Genomic DNA, 19,769 nt, shown 5'->3' with positions numbered 1-19,769 from the left:
TAGTAATTGCTGCACATGATCTTGTGATAAAATGAACATCACGAATTTATAAAACTCTTCACCTAGTGGTACTTCGTAATTATTTGTAAATTTAGAAAATCAGTTAACCTTTAATTATTAACATAATAGTCGAAAACACTCGACGACCTAGAACAGCGTGAACGTAGAAGTTTCTTTGTAGTTTGTCTGTTACTTAAAATTGTATTTATCAATGTAGAATTACAACAGATCCTCTGACAGAAGTTATTACATAATTTATACACTGTCCAGTCGGATCCACATATTGCATCGTATTGAAACATTTTTTTTCTTATCTGTCACGACACTCACAATGAGGAACTAGACACAAAGACTGTGTGAATCGTGAATTTTCTTAGTAAAATATGTAAAAATCTGACTGGAGCTATTTTTGTTTGGTGTTTACGAGATTCACATATTATTGCTTCTGTAACCAAGAAAGATCTTGAACTTACAAGTAATTTGGTACATAAACAACTTATAAAAGATATTTAACACTTTCACTGACACGTTTGTGAATGAAGAACTCTCCCAGTGTAAGGTTTATTTTCAAATACGCTATAAAAAAAATATTCGTTCTAATATTTCATTATTTACCTGAAACTTGAAAGGGTAAAAGTTTAGAAGTTTAAATGGAAATCTTTTTCTATGGTGGTAGAAAATTTCACATTTTTTTGTTGTTGTTTTGAATTAAGCACAAAGCTACTCAATGGGCTATCTGTGCTCGGCCCACCACGGGTATCGAAACCCGGTTTTAGCGTTGTAAGTCAGTAGACATACCGCTGAGCCACTGGGGGCTTCAAATTTTGTGGTTCATATCATACTTTTCAAGGTTAAAACATATAACGGAGAGATTTGAAAATTTCGTGAGATTCGTTGAAAACTACGTGGTTCAAATTTTGCCACCAAGAATGGTGATAAGCAATCAAAGAAAACATCTAGCAACTGTTATGAAAAATTATTGATCACGTTATCTGGATCATTTCTTGTTCGTTAAAATTTGTTTAAGGCTACTCTAGGGCTACCCGTAATAATTCAGAAATAAAGACAGTCTGGTATAAACATCACCCACTGCAAACTCTTGGGTTACGTTTTTATCATAACCTGGAAGATTAGGGCTTTGGAGTAAAACTTATTAATTCCACGTGTATAAAAACAAATCTTCTCACAAAAACGATAGAAATATCATTGTAAAAACCGGTCCACTGTTGGCTTCTGGCATATACTGCAAGATGTGGCTTTTACTTCCCTATTTTCATATATATCTACTGAGTTACAAAAGACCAACACAACCAAGTCATCGCTACATAAACTACATTGGTACTAAACGTTTTGAGGATCAGAAATAACCACCTGTACGTAACGTCCACACATCAACAGTTTAAAAGATTCAATTGTCAGTAGTCATGACAACGTACAGTGAAAAGAGGTAAGAATAAAAGTAGTAGGTATTCCTGTGGGGACGTGATAATGTCTCTAGTCTCACACAGCTAAATTAGGGACCACCACCCACCGCCAACTCTTGGGCTAGTCTTTTACCAACGAATAGTAAGACTGACCTAACATTATAACGCCCCATGGCTGAAAGGGCGAGCATGTTTGGTGCGACGGGGATTCGAACCCGCGATCCTTAGATTACGAGTCGAACGCCTTAACCCACTTGGTCATGCTAGGACTATATTAGTTGGTGTTGATGGTTTATCACAACATCCTACGACCACAATTTTTATTGCGTAGTCCTATATTACAGAAAAACAGTTAAAAGTTTCACACTGAGAATTCACAAGACGTCTTTGAAGTGTTTTACTGTTTACTTCGGTGATGCATTGTTCGTTATTCTCTGACAGACCAGTCTATATTAGTTCGTATTTTTATTGCTGAAACAACAGTAATTATTTTTTAATACTGAGTAGTTAAACAACAATGAGACTATGCTGACACTATTATTCATTATTGAAACAGTTAACAACTATAAAAAGTGGAAACAAAACAAACACTCAACCCCGGTTCTTCAGGTTTAGATTCTCTTGATGCCCCGTGTAAGCCTTGAACTAATGTTTTCGTTTTACCCAGTATTCTTTGCAAACGTAAATAATCGAACCGTAATGCATTACTGCTATTACCAATATTATCTTCAGACTATTATTATTATTGTTTATCATATACAAAAATTGATTACAAAATAAACAGTACATACAATTCACTAAAACAGAGATAGAACCTACTTGTATATCCCACGGAGAACCTTTAGCAACTCGTGACTTGGATGGTGTTGCGCAAACTCAGTAAGAACAGAAAAACAAGGTGAGTATCGCTATGTTTTTATAAGGCGTAACGTACATCTAAAAACATGAGAAACAGAGACGTAGTAAATAGTCACCCAAAACGCAATACTTTAGATGTTGAAGTTCAAAGTGTACAGCTCTAAGTTTAATACTTAAATGTTTCGTTGATGATTTGCATATTAAAAAAAGATAAGTTGGTATATAATTCCTTTTCTAGAGCTTTTGCAATTCTGGTTTGAATTTTTCAATAATTATATGTCCCCACAGTGCCATAGCCGTATGTCTACTGATCTACAACACTAAAAACTGAGTTTATACTCGTAGTGGGCAGAGCACAGATAGCAAACAAACAAACAAATATTCTATATATATATTAATTTACAGGAATGAAATTCTGCCGGTACTCACTGGTACCGAAGAACAGAACATATTTTCCAAGACGGTACTATAGCTAGTCCAGAACTTATTTGAGCTGTTTTTTTCGTATGTTCGTGTATTCTTTTGTTCCGCCAGAAAGCGTGTATTCGATGACACTCAAACTGCCCTTTTTTTATGCTTACACGTAGATTTTCAAAAGAGCTCCACTTCACCAAGCTGAGTACCTCATAAGTTATTTTTTTTAAAGAATTTCACTCTTGATGTTAAATTAGTTTAAGGTATGGAAATGTTACATCAGAGAAGAAATTAAGAATTAATGCCAACAGGGGCAAGTCTGAGGTCCCACACCTCTAAAATCCGGGTTTCGATACTCACGGTGGAAACAGCTTTATGCTTAACAACAAAAATAATCAAGAAACAATGCACTGGTGCAAAAAAAAAAAAAATCTTCCTTCTAATCTTATCCCTTTATAATTTGGGGCAACTAATACAGATAGTCCTCGACAAACAACATTCCAATCACTAAGAAAAAATATACATACTTATTGTGTGTAAAATTCAAATTTTCTGTTGGGAAAAAAAAAAGTCAAATGAACGATAATTTAGTGAAACAGAGGAATAAACCGGTTTCACAATAAACTGTGAAAAGTACACATACAAACAACAACGAATAAAATGTTTGTTTAGATTTACTTTCCTTTTCCAATGCACATATCAGAAAGTACAACGAGTTTTAGCTTTTCTTGATACGCCATTGTTGAAAAGAAACCTTTCTCACATTTTATTCTTGGCTTACATGTCGGAGCTTCTTCACTTGGGTAATAAAACAGTAAAAATAACTCCATCTCAGTTTGGTGTTCAAGTCTTTACTTTTTTACTATTTTTGTCTTTATCAGTCTGTGCTAAGTTTATATCAGTTCGTGATTTGGTTCATTCTATACAATCTATGATGTATATTCCAATGTGTATCATCTTATTCTACAATAGTGGGAGTTCTCTGCGGTGTCCACCTAAGATGTAATCCACTGTAAATTGTCTTAGCCAACATCAGTTTCTATTTAATTCAGTGTGGAGTTTAATTTATTCATTATACCACTGTTTATGGGCTATGTTAAGGGTTCTCAAACTTTTTTAGCCTGAAACCCTATTTTGTGAGTGTGAACATTTAAGACCTCCATTTGTCAGGTAACTAAAAGAACAATAATACAGTTGATTTTCAATTATTCTATACCTTTAAAACAATACTAAAATGTAATACTAGACTTGGCCTGGTAGTTAATATGCTTGGCCTGAACATGAATCAGAAGATTTGTAGTATACATTCCACTGGCATAAAAACGTGCTCTATATTTTGAAGTCATAGGTTTGTTATATAAGTGGCCATCAAGACTTACACTTAGTCACACAAAAGAAACTGAAAAGTTTGTGATGGATATTGTTAGCTAGCTGCTTACCCTCTACTCTATCAGTTTAAAATTAGAAACAGCTATGCACAGATAATCCGTCTACAGCTTTCCATAAAAATATGATACAAACTAAAAAGAAAAATATAAAATGAATTCCACTAGCAGACAGTAAAGAAGTTAAAAAAGATGAAACAAATTCCTTTGAAATAATTTTATTCTTTTTTAAATATTACTATATTCATAGGAATTTATATTTTTTTAATTTAGTAAAATCAACATTTATACGTTTGTGTATAAATGTATAAGTACAAAGACTTATTAAAAAAAACTAAAAACAGATAACCAAAAAGTAACTTTTGCACAGTTAAATTCCTTATGTTAAAATTATATTTAAGAATATTTCATGTATCTTGGTAACATATTTCAAGAGAATATACCTCAGAAAACTTGTGTGATATGTAGATGTTAAATTTGAAATCCTTTCATGACACAGCAATATAATCCCTTTACATCTGCTATACATGAACTATATATACTCAGCCTTTGTCCTATGCTCCATATACAAGTCTGAGTAATGTCCTCCAGCAAGCAGTTTGACTGAGCTGCTAAGGACAATGAAATATTACAAATCTGAACAGATGTGACTAGCAAAAAAATTCTTCACCTCCAAAAATATCCCAGAATAAGAGATATGGGATCAATTTCAAAACCAACCTTGACAAGATAACCATGGAGAAGCCCCGAGAAACTGAAGGATCCCAATGAATAAAAAAAACTATGTTGAACCCCTCTAAAGGCATTAGTGTGGACAAATTATCACTTCCATAACTGATTGGATGTAACTCTTTCCCCAACTGCCAGAATCTATGCAGGAAGAACTTGCCTGAGGAGATACATAAAAGACAAAGCATTCTCTGCAAAATCATTGCAAAAAACTTCAACTGGCATCAACAAAAATTAAACCTTCAGGAAAAGGTGATATATGGTATGTGAGGCTAAGGTCTCAAATGGACATAGAGAAAAGGTAAATTATACCAACTTAATATACCAGTTATGTAATTGAAACAGTTGTTTAGGATGAAGGATCCAAAACAACATGGAGACAATACTGGAGACTCAAATAATTTGTCTCGAGTATCTAAAGGTTGTCAATAATATCACCAATACAGGATGATTGTGGAAGATGCAAAAACTCTGTCAAAAGCCAGGCCAAAAAATAAGTTACAGTTAGCATTTCTAGTTAATGTGGGTTTAACAATGTTGCAATACACTAATGTCAATATGTGTGTCATTTTTATTGATTAATATCCATTGTGGGACTGAGCAAAGGGTGAGAGAGATACCTAGCAACCTTATAAATTAAACTCCAATACTATGCAAATGACCACATTACTTTCATGCCCAAAGCTTGAGCTTAAGAATTGTTGAGTGTAAAATGTCAGATTATGGCTGTCTCAACAAAGATTGTCAAAGAAGAAGTGGAAGACATGGTATAAAGGTATTGCAGAAGTGGAAACCAGGTCTTATCTGCCAATCTGGTGCTATCAACAGCACCAAACAACAGATTGTAATGAATCATAGTTAGTAACCTGGTAACATAAGATTCAATGAGAAGGCTTAGAGGTATAATCCCATCATAGTGGAATACATCTATTTTCATTGCCCAAGAGTGAGGTACCATGAATAAAAGGGTGGTAGTTCAATATTTTAATGAGTGGCCACACATCAATCATCAATATTTCAAAATGAGAGTCAATTCATCAGAAAACCTTGCATAGCAGGAGAATCTGTTCAGGCTGAGACAATTAATCTGCTACTACATTTATCACCTCTGGAACAAAACAAGCTAATAGGATGAAATGATAGGAGTGGTCCCAAGAAAGAAGATCCAAGATTTGAAAACAGAGAGCCTTAGACCAAGTGCTCCCTTTGCTAGAAATGTAAGACACTAATTACTTTTCATGATCCACTGATTGAGAAAAACCACTAAAAAAATCTCTTGTGCACTCATCTCAAAAGAATAAGGGATTAGAGTGAAGTCCATATTTCCAAACAATCTGTACACTAGGAGAAGGAAGAGCAAGTAAGAGTTGGACTACCTGTTCCATAGCTTGAAATCAAATAAGAATTGATTGAGCTTGACTGCAATACGTGTTGAAAAAGATACCCAGACTGACAATATTTTGTGTTGGGAGTGAGAACAGATGTCTAAGCTCTAATAATGAAGCCTGTCTTGGTTGCTGCTGAAAGTAAAATTGGGTGTGGTGATCCACCAACTGATGATATGGAGCTAGCAGTAACTAGTCATTTAATGGAATAGTGTGTGTACAAACCTATGGAAAAGATTAATGAGAAAAAAATTGTACAATTTGACACAAAACATATGGTGCTACTGCTAGTCTAAAAGACAAAGCCCTGAACTGCAGCATCCCACCTTTGTGCAAAAAAGGCAGAGTGGTAGGACATTGCCACTATGGAAACATGCAGATTGGATTAGGTATCATTAAACTTGGACATCTACATTCCTTGCAAAAAATGGCAATGCAGAATGAGAAATGACTCCAATATAAACCTTGGAGGATATAGGAATTGGCATAGACAAGAAAGATTGATGACTAGATGCCAACATCCTGTCTTATGAGGCACAACAAACTAATAAAACTCTTAACAGCCCTAAAACAAAGTTCCCAAACCTGAGTAGCTGGAGCAGGTGAAAACACTATAAGCTGGGTGGATAATACCGTGTTTCTCCGATAATAAGACCTACCCATAAAATAAGACCTAGTGTGATTTTTGGGGATAGTTTTAATATAAGCCCTACCCTTAAAATAAGCCCTAGTTAAGAGTGGCAGGAAGAGGAAAGAAATAAAAAAAATTAATTTATTAATTAGTTTAATAGTTAGTTAATTAGTTTGTTTAAGTATTAATCAGTTAGTTTAATAGTTTAATAATAGTTTATTTTAAATGGTTAGTTTAATAGTTTTACTTTGTAACTTCATTTTTTTAATATATCAAAATAAGACATCCCCGAAAATAAGCCCTAGTGTCATATTTTGGAGTGAAAATTAATATAAGCCCTGTCTTATTTTCAGAGAAACACGGTAGTAGTGAACATTGGTATAGTGTCATGGGAATGTGTGGGAATGGTGTTCCCTTACCTTAATTTTTTAACCAGAACAAATCTGAGTTTACAAATCTCTAACTTTGTGAAGTTTTGCTCATTCCTAGAAGAAAGAAGAAAAATGATCATTAACCCTTTCATCCAGGTTGTAGGTAAGTAATCAAAGCATAACGAAAGGAAAGACTGCAATGTGCAAAATAAAATTGGTGGTTCTGTTAGTATTGATCACAAAGTTTTGAACAACTTACAACCAAGATTTATACTGCTCACCTTTTAACACCCATTTTCTATAGTTACTATATTTTTAGCATAATAATACTATCATAACTTTTCATTATGAACCATGAAATTCCAATGTAAATCTCCTGAGAATTTCTACTTCTAATCTTTTCACACCTGTTTCCTCTATTTATTTTAGTGTCAGAAGCTGAAGTAAGAACCTTTTAAAAAATAAAACAGTGAATCACCACAATTAGCATCATTACTATTTATGTGAAACTGTACTCTGACACTGTCAATAGCAAATAAACTCAGGCAAGCAAATTCCCAGAATTGTTCCAACTTCAAAAATACAGCAGGGTAGGGTTTATCAGCTTCTTTGTAACCTATTTATTACAATAAGCATTGTCTAAAGTGCTGTATAAAAGTAAGAGAAAATGTTTATGATATGGCTCTGTATAAAGTTTGATCCAGTTTACTAAACTTGTTAGAAGTTAGAAAGTGGATTTTTTATATACCAGACTCAATAAATATCGCACCTTATTTAAGTTAGTTCAGATTTACCCAGAGCAATTAGAAATAATCATGTGACTGTCCATTCTCATTCAAACTTAAGAAAACCTGTAACCTCAAGACTTACCATTAAAGAGCATTATTGTTGATATCCTTGCACAATGTACCACAATACAGCCACACTGTCCATTAGCAGACCAGGTGTTACTTCACAAGAATATCAAAGAATTAAAGCAGTTTAATGACTTTCTTGACCACATATTGTGTAAAAATGAAACATAAAAGAATAAATAACTAATTCTGAAAAACACTATTATAATGCAGATGCAGAAAATGTATGGTATATTTACATACCACGATGTGACGCTGTTCAAATAGTTGTGCAATTAAATGTTTAATGTATTACAAACACTAATTCTATACCTAAGTATCTGACTGTTAGATGCTTGGCCAGTTGTCTTCATTAAAACTGAATATAATTTATGCTCAATAAACCATCAAAAGAGCATGTTCAATTAGTCCAAAATTAATATAATTTCAGTTATAATTGTCAATATTCTATAATTTATGAAATTGTATATTTACTTCCTGGATTGTTTGTTACAAACATTGTGTCAAGTCTTGATACTTTTTATGCATGGAATAACATACAAAATGAAAAAGTAAGTCTCAAATGAATTGTTATTTCTGATTAGTCCATTGCATCATTTAGGCTATTTATACACAGCATGTAAACTGCAGTTAATCAACACAGTAATGTTGCTGTAATAATTGATTACAATTACATCATCTAAAATGATGTAAACAACTTTTATAAAATTGAAACCAAAAGACTTGAAAATAATGTCCAAGGTGAATTTGTGTACCACAAGTAATTTACATAATAAATATTTTTTCAACTTTCATAATATTTCATTAATATGTATATAAATGCTACAGATTTCAAGGTCTGGAAAATTAGGTTTCAGAATTACACGATTTTCTCAGATTTGGATAACCCACAAGAATTCTACTTCACTAATTTCTTTAAGAAAGATGATTTTTGTACACTATAACTTTTTCTTTATAATTTTTGGACTGTTATATCTAGCAATGTTAATTTTTTATAATGGCAATCCCAGTTTAAAACATTTATGTTTAATACATTTTTGAAAATTAGTTGATAGATCAAGAGCAGCTTAGGGTTACACAAAAGACCAGGGAAAGAAATAGTTGGAATGCTTTGTTACTGTAGTTTACTGATGTATGACTAAAAAGCAACAGTTTCAGCAAAATGCAGCTTTAGGTCTGTTAACACTCCTACGAAAAGTGGGGCCTAATAGGCCCCAGAGCAACTTGAAAGGTTATGGCTTATTAAGCCCCACTTTTCGTAGGAGTGTTAAGTGTGGAATAAAATGAAACACAGACAGTAGAGAAAAATAACTGAACTTGCTTTGAACCAAGAAATTCTTTATTAAATGAAAATTAATAAACATGTTTAAATAATGTTTTTCATCAGTTTTTCACTTTCTATATAAGATTGTGCTAATCAAAATATTGCAGCCATATTACCTTTGTATTAATTAAAAATAGGTGTGTTTTCTTGTTTATAATAGTTTATACTAAACTTTAAACTTGGTTTAAGCTGACAAGTTACAAATGTATGCCTATAAAAAAATATCTCGTGACATCTGAGAAGCTACTATGTCATATGAAATATTTTTCTTCAAAAAGCAAAAAAAAATACTAATCTTGCAAATATTTATAGCATATTACTGAATAATATCAACAGTAATCGCACTACTAGTATGAAACTGAAATTACCACATGTGACATTAGGCCTAAAATTAAAAACAGACTCAAATGAAAGGGCTTATTTTAAAGTGGCAGATTATTTAGTTAGAGCTTCATAAATTTCAACTGAACTTTGCATTTACTTAGTCTTACATAAGCTTACCTAACATGTTGAACTTAACATTTATGGACGTCAAAGAAGCTATTGTTCCATCTCAGTTGTCATTCCTCTAAAGTAAACTAAAAATATTAAGCCAGCTCTTATCATTCATATAACTATCAAGCTTTCTCTTAAACTCACTTAAATTTACTGCCTCCACAACATCCAAAGGCAACCCATTCCAGAGGTCAACCACCTAGTTAGAAAAATAAAACTGTCTTAGCCCAAGATGACTCTTTCATTCCCATTATTTATATTTGTGTCCCTAGTCCTATTGTTCTAAGTGTTGAATATGAAAAAAGATGATGCTTCAACACTATCAATTTCCTTTACAATCTTAAGCAACTCAATTAAGAACTCTGTAACTCTTATTTTTTCAAAAGAAAAGAGATCTTAATCTCTCATCATATGAAAATCCCTCCATTCCAAACACACTCAGGTAATCCTCATTTGAACCCTTTCCAACAATTCAGTATTCTTCCTGAAGTAAGGAACCCAGATCAGACACAGTATTCTAAATGTGACCTAGCTAGTGACCTATAAAATGAAATCAAACCTCTTCAGAACCTTGTATTCAATATTCCAAAAGATGCAACCTAAAATCTTATTTGCTATACCACTAATGACAGCACATTGCTTGGACAGCCCAAGAGACCAATCAACCATCACATCAAGATGGAGTTATTTCATAACACAGTTAAGGTTATTCCTATCTAAATTATAATTCAAATTAAGATATATTATCTTACATTTATTATAATTAAAACCCATCTGTCATTTATGCCCCAACTCATTAAATGATCTAAATCATTTTGTAAATTAGCAGTATCCTCCTCACAGTTAGCAACACCCAATAAATTAATTATCATCTACAAATGTAAGTAATTTATTAACCATTCCTTCATCTATGTCAATAATGTAAATCACAAAGAGCAAAGGTCCTAAGACTGAGCCCTGATGTATCCTAATTGTCACATTAATCTAGTTTGACAGAACTCCAATTGTAAAAACTCACTACTTTCTTCCATCCAATTTGCTAACTTATCCCCCCCACCTATAGAGATAATATTTTTTAGAAGCCTTTCATGTCGAATCCTCTCAAATGATTTCTGAAAATCCAGATACACTAAATCAACACTCTTATTCTTGTCTATATAAACAGTAACCTTTTCAAAGAATGTTAAAAGATTTGTAAGGCAAGATTTTCCCTTTGTCAAATCATGTTGCCTATCCAGTAAACTTCTAGACTTTGTTAAATGACTTAGCAATGCATCTTTAATCAAACTTTCTGAAACTTTCCACACAGTTTGTGTGAGACTAATAGGCTTATAATAACTGGAACAATTTTTACTACCTCTCTTGAATAAAGAGGAGTGATATTAGCTAACTTCCAATCCTTTGGCACCTGGCTTACAAAACAAACATAGTAGCAAGTGAATCACATATCCAATCCTTAACCTCCTTCAAAACCCTTAGGGAAATATTATCTGGCCCAGAAGTCTTATCATTCTTTCAATTTCCCAACTGTTTCTGAACAAGCTCAAAATTAATATAATTAGCTTCTTCCCATGTATGAACTGTTGCAGATGAATACTACTTAAACATTTGTCAGCAAAAACTGAAAAAAGCAGAATTTAATAACTCAGCCTATCTATAATAATCACATACAATACTTCCTTTATCATTCTTGAAGGGCCCTACCCCATCCTAACATTTTATTTACCTTTCACATATTTAAAGAAATTCATACTGATAATTTTACATTTTCAGCCAACTTTTTTTCCTTATGTCATTTCTGATGTTCTAATTCCTTATTCGAGCAACTTTCTTGCTCCTCTGTAATCTTCTAAATCTCCCATCATCCCATCAATTTAAATTTCTCAAATCTGAAATGCTTTTCTTTAATCTTAACTTAAACCCTTTGTGAGCCAATCTGGATTTTTACTTGTAGCCACCATTTTCTTTCTATAAAGAATATGTTTATCTTGAATATTTAAAAATTTATCTTTAAAAATTACTACATTTGACCAGTGTCTCAAAATAACTCATCTACCCAATTCACAACAGATAATTTATGTAATATCCCTTTATACTTTACTTATTTTAAATTTATAACCAAAATAGCATTATTCCTGATCTCCACAAACAGTAAAGTTATAATTTTCCTATACTGAAAATGTATTTTCAATAAATACTCCCTATTAACTATTCTTATCCATTGCTGCCCTATATGTGCAATTTTTTCTTTATGCATGCTACAAGCCTTCTGCTTCCCCCTACTGGAATTAAATGATTAAACATGTCTCACATGTAAACCATCATGTTTCACTTCTCCACAAACAGGAGCAAGACATGCCCACATAACACATGTACTCCCTCTATATGCCTCTACCAAAATATCACTTCAAGGTTTGGCACAAGATATAAGCACCAGAGGAAAGTGGGTAGAAAGGGTGGGAAATGTGAAAGGTAGGAAGTGCCTATCAGAAATTCAATTTCAGTATTGGAAAATTATAACTTCTGATATGGTACTTCCCTCTGCTAACAATATTAGCTAGAATCCCACATTAGTTAGGTAGCAGAACCATTGTGAGGGAAGGATAGTAGTAAAATAATTACCCCCACCCAAAAGGAAAAAATAAATAAAAAAATCTGAAGGACATTCCTGGAACTGAGTGTCAGATAGAAAGATTTGATAATGGGAACCATACCACTTGTGAACTAAGAATACTCTTTACCCATCCATGAAATGTGTAGCAAATAAGGGTGAAAAAAGAGAGGAGCACATTCAAGTGGGAGAGAATTGTGGCAGGATAGTGATTCTAACCATGTATATATATATATATATGTAACTTAATCTCACAAATATAAAAGGGGGTAAAACAATGGATATGCCTCTCTAGTTGTAGAGAGGCTAGGGCATGATTGACCATACTTGGTAAGTCAACTACATCCCTAACCCATGCGATTTGGAACCAACATCCACGTGGGGATAGGATAAAGATCATGCCATCTTTATCTTAAGTTCAAGAGCCCTACAGGAATCTAGAACCACTCCAGCTCCTGAGCATGATGTGCATTAGCTTTGGTCTACTGATCCAGTATCAAAAGAATATCTATATAATATGAATCAACTTACTCAATAGTGAGACTGAAAAGCAATAAAATCATCAGAATAAGGTACAATGAGGGATAGTAAAAAGAACAGAACCAAAACAACCCACTGGGACCCACAACAGAGAAGGTGTGTAATGAATGGAAGAATACAGACAATCATAAACATGTGTGAGGACTTGTGTTGGTAGTTTCTACTCTAAATCTAAACCCCCAGCTATAGGGTACCCACATCCACATGGGGTTAGGATGAGAGCTTCCAATCAAAGGGGTGAACTGAATTTGACATCTCACTCCTTTGTGAAAGTATATTGTATATTGGGGGAGAGCATGTCATCAATATCCATAGAACACCAACACTTTACTCTGCACTGAATGGATATGGTCATCTTCACATGGAACCTATTCAGGAATGTGTCTCCACAGTTGGCTACCCAGCAGCTTGGAACTACAAAGTGGTAGAAGCTTACAAAGAATGAGAACATACTGGAAAGTCTAGAGGAATGTCATCACGAGACAGTGGAATGGATGACCATGAAACTCTACATTGAAGAGCAGCCCATACTGATTTATTCAATACAAGGAATGGCAGGAATAGGAAGTCATCTCTTTCTGCTTTACCCATGTAATCCATGGGTGATACAGTTTGGAATGGGTAAGTTTATGAAGAAATTATTTTGTGTGGTTATTCACCTACAAGTAATCTTGTGTAACATCTCATCTCAATAGTAAGCATTATGATGCCATGGAGGTTAAAGCATTAGTCAACATGGCTGTATAGCACAGATTCTGAGTGGACAAATATCTGGTCAGGAACCATTCACCACACAGCAGGATTCATATAATGAGTAAATGAAGCCAAAGGCTCTTAAAAGGAAAAAAAAAAAAGTATGAATAGAAACATACCCAGTCAATGTCACACTGAAACCTGAAGAACAGCCACAGGTGGAAGACAAAAACCCAAGAAGAAGAAACTGCATTAAATAATGGGAGACAAAACATTTTAAGCATGGTCAACATACATGATTGTAGGATTTTCTCCAATGGCCAGTCAAGACAAGATGCAAGGAAAAAGGTGAGGTGCCAAATCTGGGGAGAAGACACCTGGGAGGACGAAGACAAGGAGGAATAAGCCAATCAGAACTCAAACCCAATTAGTATTAGCAGAAGGGTAAAAACCCAAACAGAGGAAGACTGCCAAAGGTAAAAAGTAGGGAACAGGTACCATGAAAAGAAGCCATGCAGGCAATATAACAACAAAGAGTATGGACCAACAAAGAAGTCTATTTGGATTGGGATGAGGGCAGAGATGAGAAACAGAAAGATCTCAAATATATATAGGAGTTGCCCTCCCTTACTTTGGAAGGAAGGAATGATCCAAATAAAGGAGATGATTGGTAAAGTGTACAAGAAATGTCAAAAGAAAATAAATCAGGCCTTCACATCCACAGACTAAGAGGAGAAGGAAATACATTTTAAGGGAAATGTGAAACATGGAACATGAGAAAAGTTATTCAAATGGAAGTAAAGTGAAGGAGTGGAGGACCACATTAATATACCAGTCCAAATGAGGAGGCTGTCTTGGGAGGACAACAAATCCAGAAGGAGTACATTAACATCATATAAAATAGGGAAGAGGGATAAAACTTCACATACCTGAGAAACAAAATAAAAAAACAGTATTAGACCTAAGTGACTCCTCAAGCAGAGCATGGGAAAACATGGCAAAATTAGGAAGTGAAAATAGGTGACCCAAGCCATCATCCACCTGAAAAAGCTCAGCTTGTTTGAAAGGAAGTGGAGCAAGATATGGAGACAGAGGTTGACCTATATAACATTCAATCTACCAGTGAATAAATGTAGATAAATACCCAGTCAGATTGTCTGCACCTGAGGCCTGAGACATAGCACTAGTTGCAGGTGCAATTCCTTAAATGATAACATGAACTTCAGTCATAATAAGGAAGAGTCAACCAATAATTGAAAGCATATATAACAATATGACTGTTATAAACTGGGATTAAAATAAAATTAAGAAACAATCTTAATAGAAAGTAGAAGTGGAATAAATGAAGACCACGTCATGAGTATACTAAAGATTTAACATGAGACTTTAAACAAACAAAAAAGAAACACATCTGAGCACAAGCGTTGCCAAAGGAAAAGTGATAGTTCAGTAGTGTTAAACGAATATGTTACATTCCTATTGGTGGAGAAGTGATGTATGATGATTTAAATGAAAGAGATGTTGAAATCATTTGATTCCAATAAGGGGAACAGAAGGCTTGCAGCATAAACAAAGAAAAAAGTTACATATAGAGGGCAGCACTGGACAAGAAGAATAGCTAACATGTGAGGGGAAGAAAATACCATATCAGAAATGTCAAACCTAATAGGACAATGATCATTTTACTCACATGTTCCTCAATTTTTGCCCTCTCAAAAATTTCTAAAAGTTAACTACACATCTAAAATAGCAATGTTTCTAGTAGTTTCCTCAATGACTTATTGAAGAAAACCATCTTTAACAGTTTAAACCTTCCCTTATGGCTGAGTTAATAGTCCTTGTAAATAAACCAGAAATTACTCTATTAAACTGAACAATCCATTCAAAAAACTTCCTTCCCCAACTGAACTGACCCTACAAGTCCAACCAGTTAATCTGTTAATCCTTACATATTATCCTAAGCCTAGTGTTTAGTTCTAATGACCTACTCAGTTTTATCCCCACAATTAATTCTTGGCTCTATTTCTGACACAATTAAGTTACAGCCTTTTTCTTTAAATGCCTTTATCGGCCCTTTGTACTTATTAATTAGATCCTCTGATCTACTCTTCTCTACATCATGTGCCTCTATGTGCACAACAAAAACTACATCATTGGTAGCCCCATTATTATATCTCTTGCTCTTTCAGTTATATCCTCCACTTGTACTCCTGGATAGCTAGCTCCCTATTTACCCCACAGACTTCATACTACAGGGTGTTCGGAAAGTCACTGTGCACTTATATATTTATTAACCGACATGTTTCAATATAGAATACAGGAGGTAAATCTAAATGACAATTATAAACAATGTTGAAAGTGACCCCCGTTGGCATCAATACAGGCCTGGATCCTTCTTATTTTGTTTCTAAACACTGCTATCAGTTGCTGGCTTGAAATAACTAAATAAAATGATTACAAAACTGCACAGTGACTTTCCAAACATCCTGTATAATTCATCATTCACATCCTTCTCTCACTCTTATGCTTTTCATCCTTCCAGTAGCTCCTACACTTCACAAGCCAAGGGCTGAAATCTGTTAATAGAATAAGCTCATTACAAATACATTCACTACTTTGAGCCCTAATAGTATTATTTCTAACTTCCTGAATATCATTGTTAGCTGACGTATTCCCTGCATGTAAAAAAACTTTAGCTCTTCTTGAAATCTTGCTGCCATTTTCCACAGTCTACACTTCTCTTTGTCTCTTGCCTTTTCTTTAATTAGGAAAAGCCTCCAATTCCTCTTCCTGTCTACAAACTCTACATAAAAATTACACATCTATACCTCAAGCTTCCTTAAAAGTACATACCTGTTCCAAAGTAAAATAAACTCATTGTACCCATCACACTGTGAATGCTCAACTCCTACACTTGGCTTAACCATTGTATTTGGAGCCTGGAAATACCAGTAGCCTACTGCCAACAAGTTAAGCCTAACATTTGATAATAAAATAGATTTTTAGCATTACTGTATGTTCACAGTAAAGTAACTAAGCTTATCTTTAATTTTAACAGAAATGAGAAATAACTGCTAAGCTTGTCTTTACTTTCTTTATGTAATACTAAGAGTACAGGGTATTTTACTACTAATAATAATTTTGCCTGATTTTATAACCTATGTATAACTTAAGCTGAATTTAAACTAATGACACTAAGGCCAAGTAAACAAGTTAATCCTATAAACCTGACAGAAGGTTTACAAAGAGTAGAGCATACTTGAAAAGAATTATTAATAGACTGTATGTCTCGGAAGTTTTGGTCAACAGCTCGAAGTCTTGTCCAAAACTTACTAGACATACATGCAGTTCATTAACAATGCCTTTCAAGTGTAGTGTAATTTTATCAGTCGACATCAACAAAGTGCTCACTGTATTGATGCTTTAAAAGGATATTAATTCTGAAATAAGAGATACAAGCATCTAGTAAACAGAATAAAACTAGTAAAATCTCATGTGTTTAAACACAAGTTATTAAAGCAGAAAAATATGCAAATTTTCAGCACTGAGTTTATTTCAAGGCATAAAATATTCATTTTATCAAGTACTTATCTGGAGTAAAAATTTATGTAAAAATTACTGGAATTAATTTTATTCAGGATGCTTTTGCAGATGGTTATTAGCAGGGCCTGTAAAGGGTGGGGTACTTCAATGTTAAAGCACCATGGGCCACAAGGGGCCTCAGGAAGGCAAGTGAAGGTAGTATATAAAACTCATGGGGTCTAATGAACTGATTAACATACAAACTTTTTAAATGTCATGTTCTAAAACTTACTGATATTTTAGCTATAAAACAAGTTGATTTTCATGATACCACTGACTCCCTTGCTGCAAAGAAAGCTCATATACATGTTTCATGTAATTTACCATAAAATGATTCTTTTTCTTGCTTCATTTTCTCTTTCTTTGAATAAAGTTTCTTGTTAAAACTTGTTTTATATTTACAGTGCTGAATGGAAAGTCCAAAGAAAAAGAAGAAAGAAGGATGACAGATAGGTTGGTAATGATAAAAAGGATTGAGGATGAAATTAGTGATGGTGGTGGTAGTAGTGATGCTGATAGTAATGGTGAGACAGTGATGAAAATGAGGAGAGAAAGGAATATAGGTAAAAACAGTTGGATTAGATTTGGAGGCAGGTGGGTGGGAAGGGGCTGGGGTAGCACTAGGATCCAGAATTTTTCTGGTGGACATGGACCCTGGCTGCTAGAATAAGGTGTAACCTAGCCAGAAATTGAACAGAGATTTAGAAAACGATAGAAACACATAAGTGAAAAAATAGACATTTCAAAATAATTTAAGCAGCTGATAATTAATATAAAATAAAACAGTACTAATGTGTTTGTGAATGCAGATATTGGAATTCACATATATCAAAATTATCAACAAAAGTTTTTTAAACATTAGGTTTTAGTTGTTACTGAATGTACACACCACAAGAAAAATCAGTAACTAATGGCAAACTATTAAAAAATACTAATTACCAGTAGTTCTTAGTACATAGGGTTATAAAAGTTAAGAACATCATAGCTGGTCCTTTTCATTCAAATATATATCAAGCCTTCCCTTAAACTCCATTAAATTTACTTCATGCAGTACCTAACCCTTGCTGATAGTAGAGGAATGCCACCCTAAGGCAAGGTGTAGATAGGAGTCTACTACAATAAACATGGACATCACAGTCCAAGTAAAGAATGCCAATTCAGGAATGAGTAACTTGTGAGCCTTGGAGAATCTAGGCATTGATATAGACAAGAAAGATTGATAACTGAGCATTAGTCTCCTTTCTTCTTAGATTAACAACTGATGAAAATAAAATCTTGACTTTCCTACTATCCCCAAACCAGCCAAATGTTGATAGCCCTGCAGCTAAATTCCAACTCCTGATGATCTGTTAGAGATGGACTACAGGTTGAGTGGGTGAAGACGTTAACTGAACAACTAATTCTGACTCAAGAACCTATAGCACTCATGGATTCATAGTTAAGGTTACCACACATCCAGAAATTCTCAGAGCCAAAACCCCCACAGAAAATATGTTTAGGAAGCAATGATGTTTATAGAACAATGACAGTTCAAGGAAACATGCTGAGAAACTTGTCACTATGTGATCAATGAAAGTGTTATTGGAAGTCTTAGTCTTGAGTCTCTTTGTTTTCACTGTAAACCCTCAAGTTAGTACCTGTGTGCTCCATTCACCCACTGCATCCTCATTTAAAATAAATATTTCATGTAACAGCAGGTAGTATTAGTCAAAATTCCAATGGCTAAGCCAAAACAACCCACTTGGCTTGCCTGCAAGTCAGCCCATGATTGTCACAGTACCAATGTACTGAAAGTCCGATGGCAGGGACCCTCAAAGAGAGGTAGAACTATGACCCCTGTTGGAGCCATTGAAATTTGAAACACCAATGACAACAAGTATGAATGTAGAAGCCAACAAATGAACCAATGTGTATGCTAACAAGGGTTCCAGCTCATCATTAATGAAGTTGGTGGTTCTGAAAATCTTTCCAGTAAAGTTTAGTGCAAGGAAAATAAAATATTGGATCTTAGAGTTGTAAGTCCGTAGACTTATTACTCTGTTCAACAAAGAGAGATTGATCTATTCAGGTTAACTACAAACTCTGCCTTAAAACCCATGATTTCAAGAAGCAGATACATTAACTGAGAGTTAGAATATGCTTCCATCCAGCAGTGGTGGGCAAAATCCCAAATTTTGACAATTGCATTAAATAAGGCATAACTGTTACTTCACATTCCTAAGAATCAAACTTCCCCGTATGAACAACAATGTCCGTGGATGGAAAGAAAATGAAATATTCACTCCCAGACCATTTAGCCATCAAGTAAGGTGCAGACTCAGAAGCCACTGCAGAAAGACCCAAAACATCACACTCTTGATGAACCAACTGATGAAAACAAATTAAAAGCAACTTATCCCAAATAACTTCCTTCTTGTTTTTAATATCATTTAAAGACTGTTTCTTACCATTGACTGGAACAAGATTTTGTCAT

At 34.1% G+C, this 19,769-nt stretch overlaps 2 protein-coding genes across 9 annotated transcripts in view; one reads left to right on the top strand and one right to left on the bottom strand.

Moving 5' to 3' along the window:
• The window catches only part of LOC143226376 (uncharacterized), a 37,836-nt gene that overhangs the window by 9,027 nt on the left and 9,040 nt on the right, over window positions 1-19,769 (bottom strand). For 6 of the 8 annotated variants that reach the window (XR_013014579.1, XR_013014578.1, XM_076457264.1 and 3 more), the window contains one exon: window positions 2,244-2,360. Coding sequence is in view for 6 of the 8 variants with exons in the window: in XM_076457263.1 (XP_076313378.1) it covers window positions 2,301-2,360 (60 nt within the window). In the remaining 2 variants the exon portion in view is untranslated. Of the gene's footprint in view, window positions 1-1,768; window positions 1,896-2,243; window positions 2,361-19,769 lie in introns of those variants that run through there. The other 2 variants (XM_076457265.1, XM_076457262.1) reach the window with 1 other exon arrangement.
• Window positions 7,203-18,773, top strand: LOC143226377 (uncharacterized). Its single transcript, XM_076457268.1, has 2 exons — window positions 7,203-7,360; window positions 17,701-18,773. Exons 1-2 carry the CDS (start codon window positions 7,231-7,233, stop codon window positions 17,964-17,966), a joined length of 396 nt encoding a protein of 131 aa, XP_076313383.1. The 5' UTR covers window positions 7,203-7,230; the 3' UTR covers window positions 17,967-18,773.

Source organism: Tachypleus tridentatus, chromosome 9 (genome assembly GCF_004210375.1).
Source record: "Tachypleus tridentatus isolate NWPU-2018 chromosome 9, ASM421037v1, whole genome shotgun sequence".
NCBI classification, from domain to species: Eukaryota; Metazoa; Arthropoda; class Merostomata; order Xiphosura; family Limulidae; genus Tachypleus; species Tachypleus tridentatus.
Note: the sequence above shows the minus strand (reverse complement) of the source record. Positions and strands in the feature narration are given on the sequence as shown.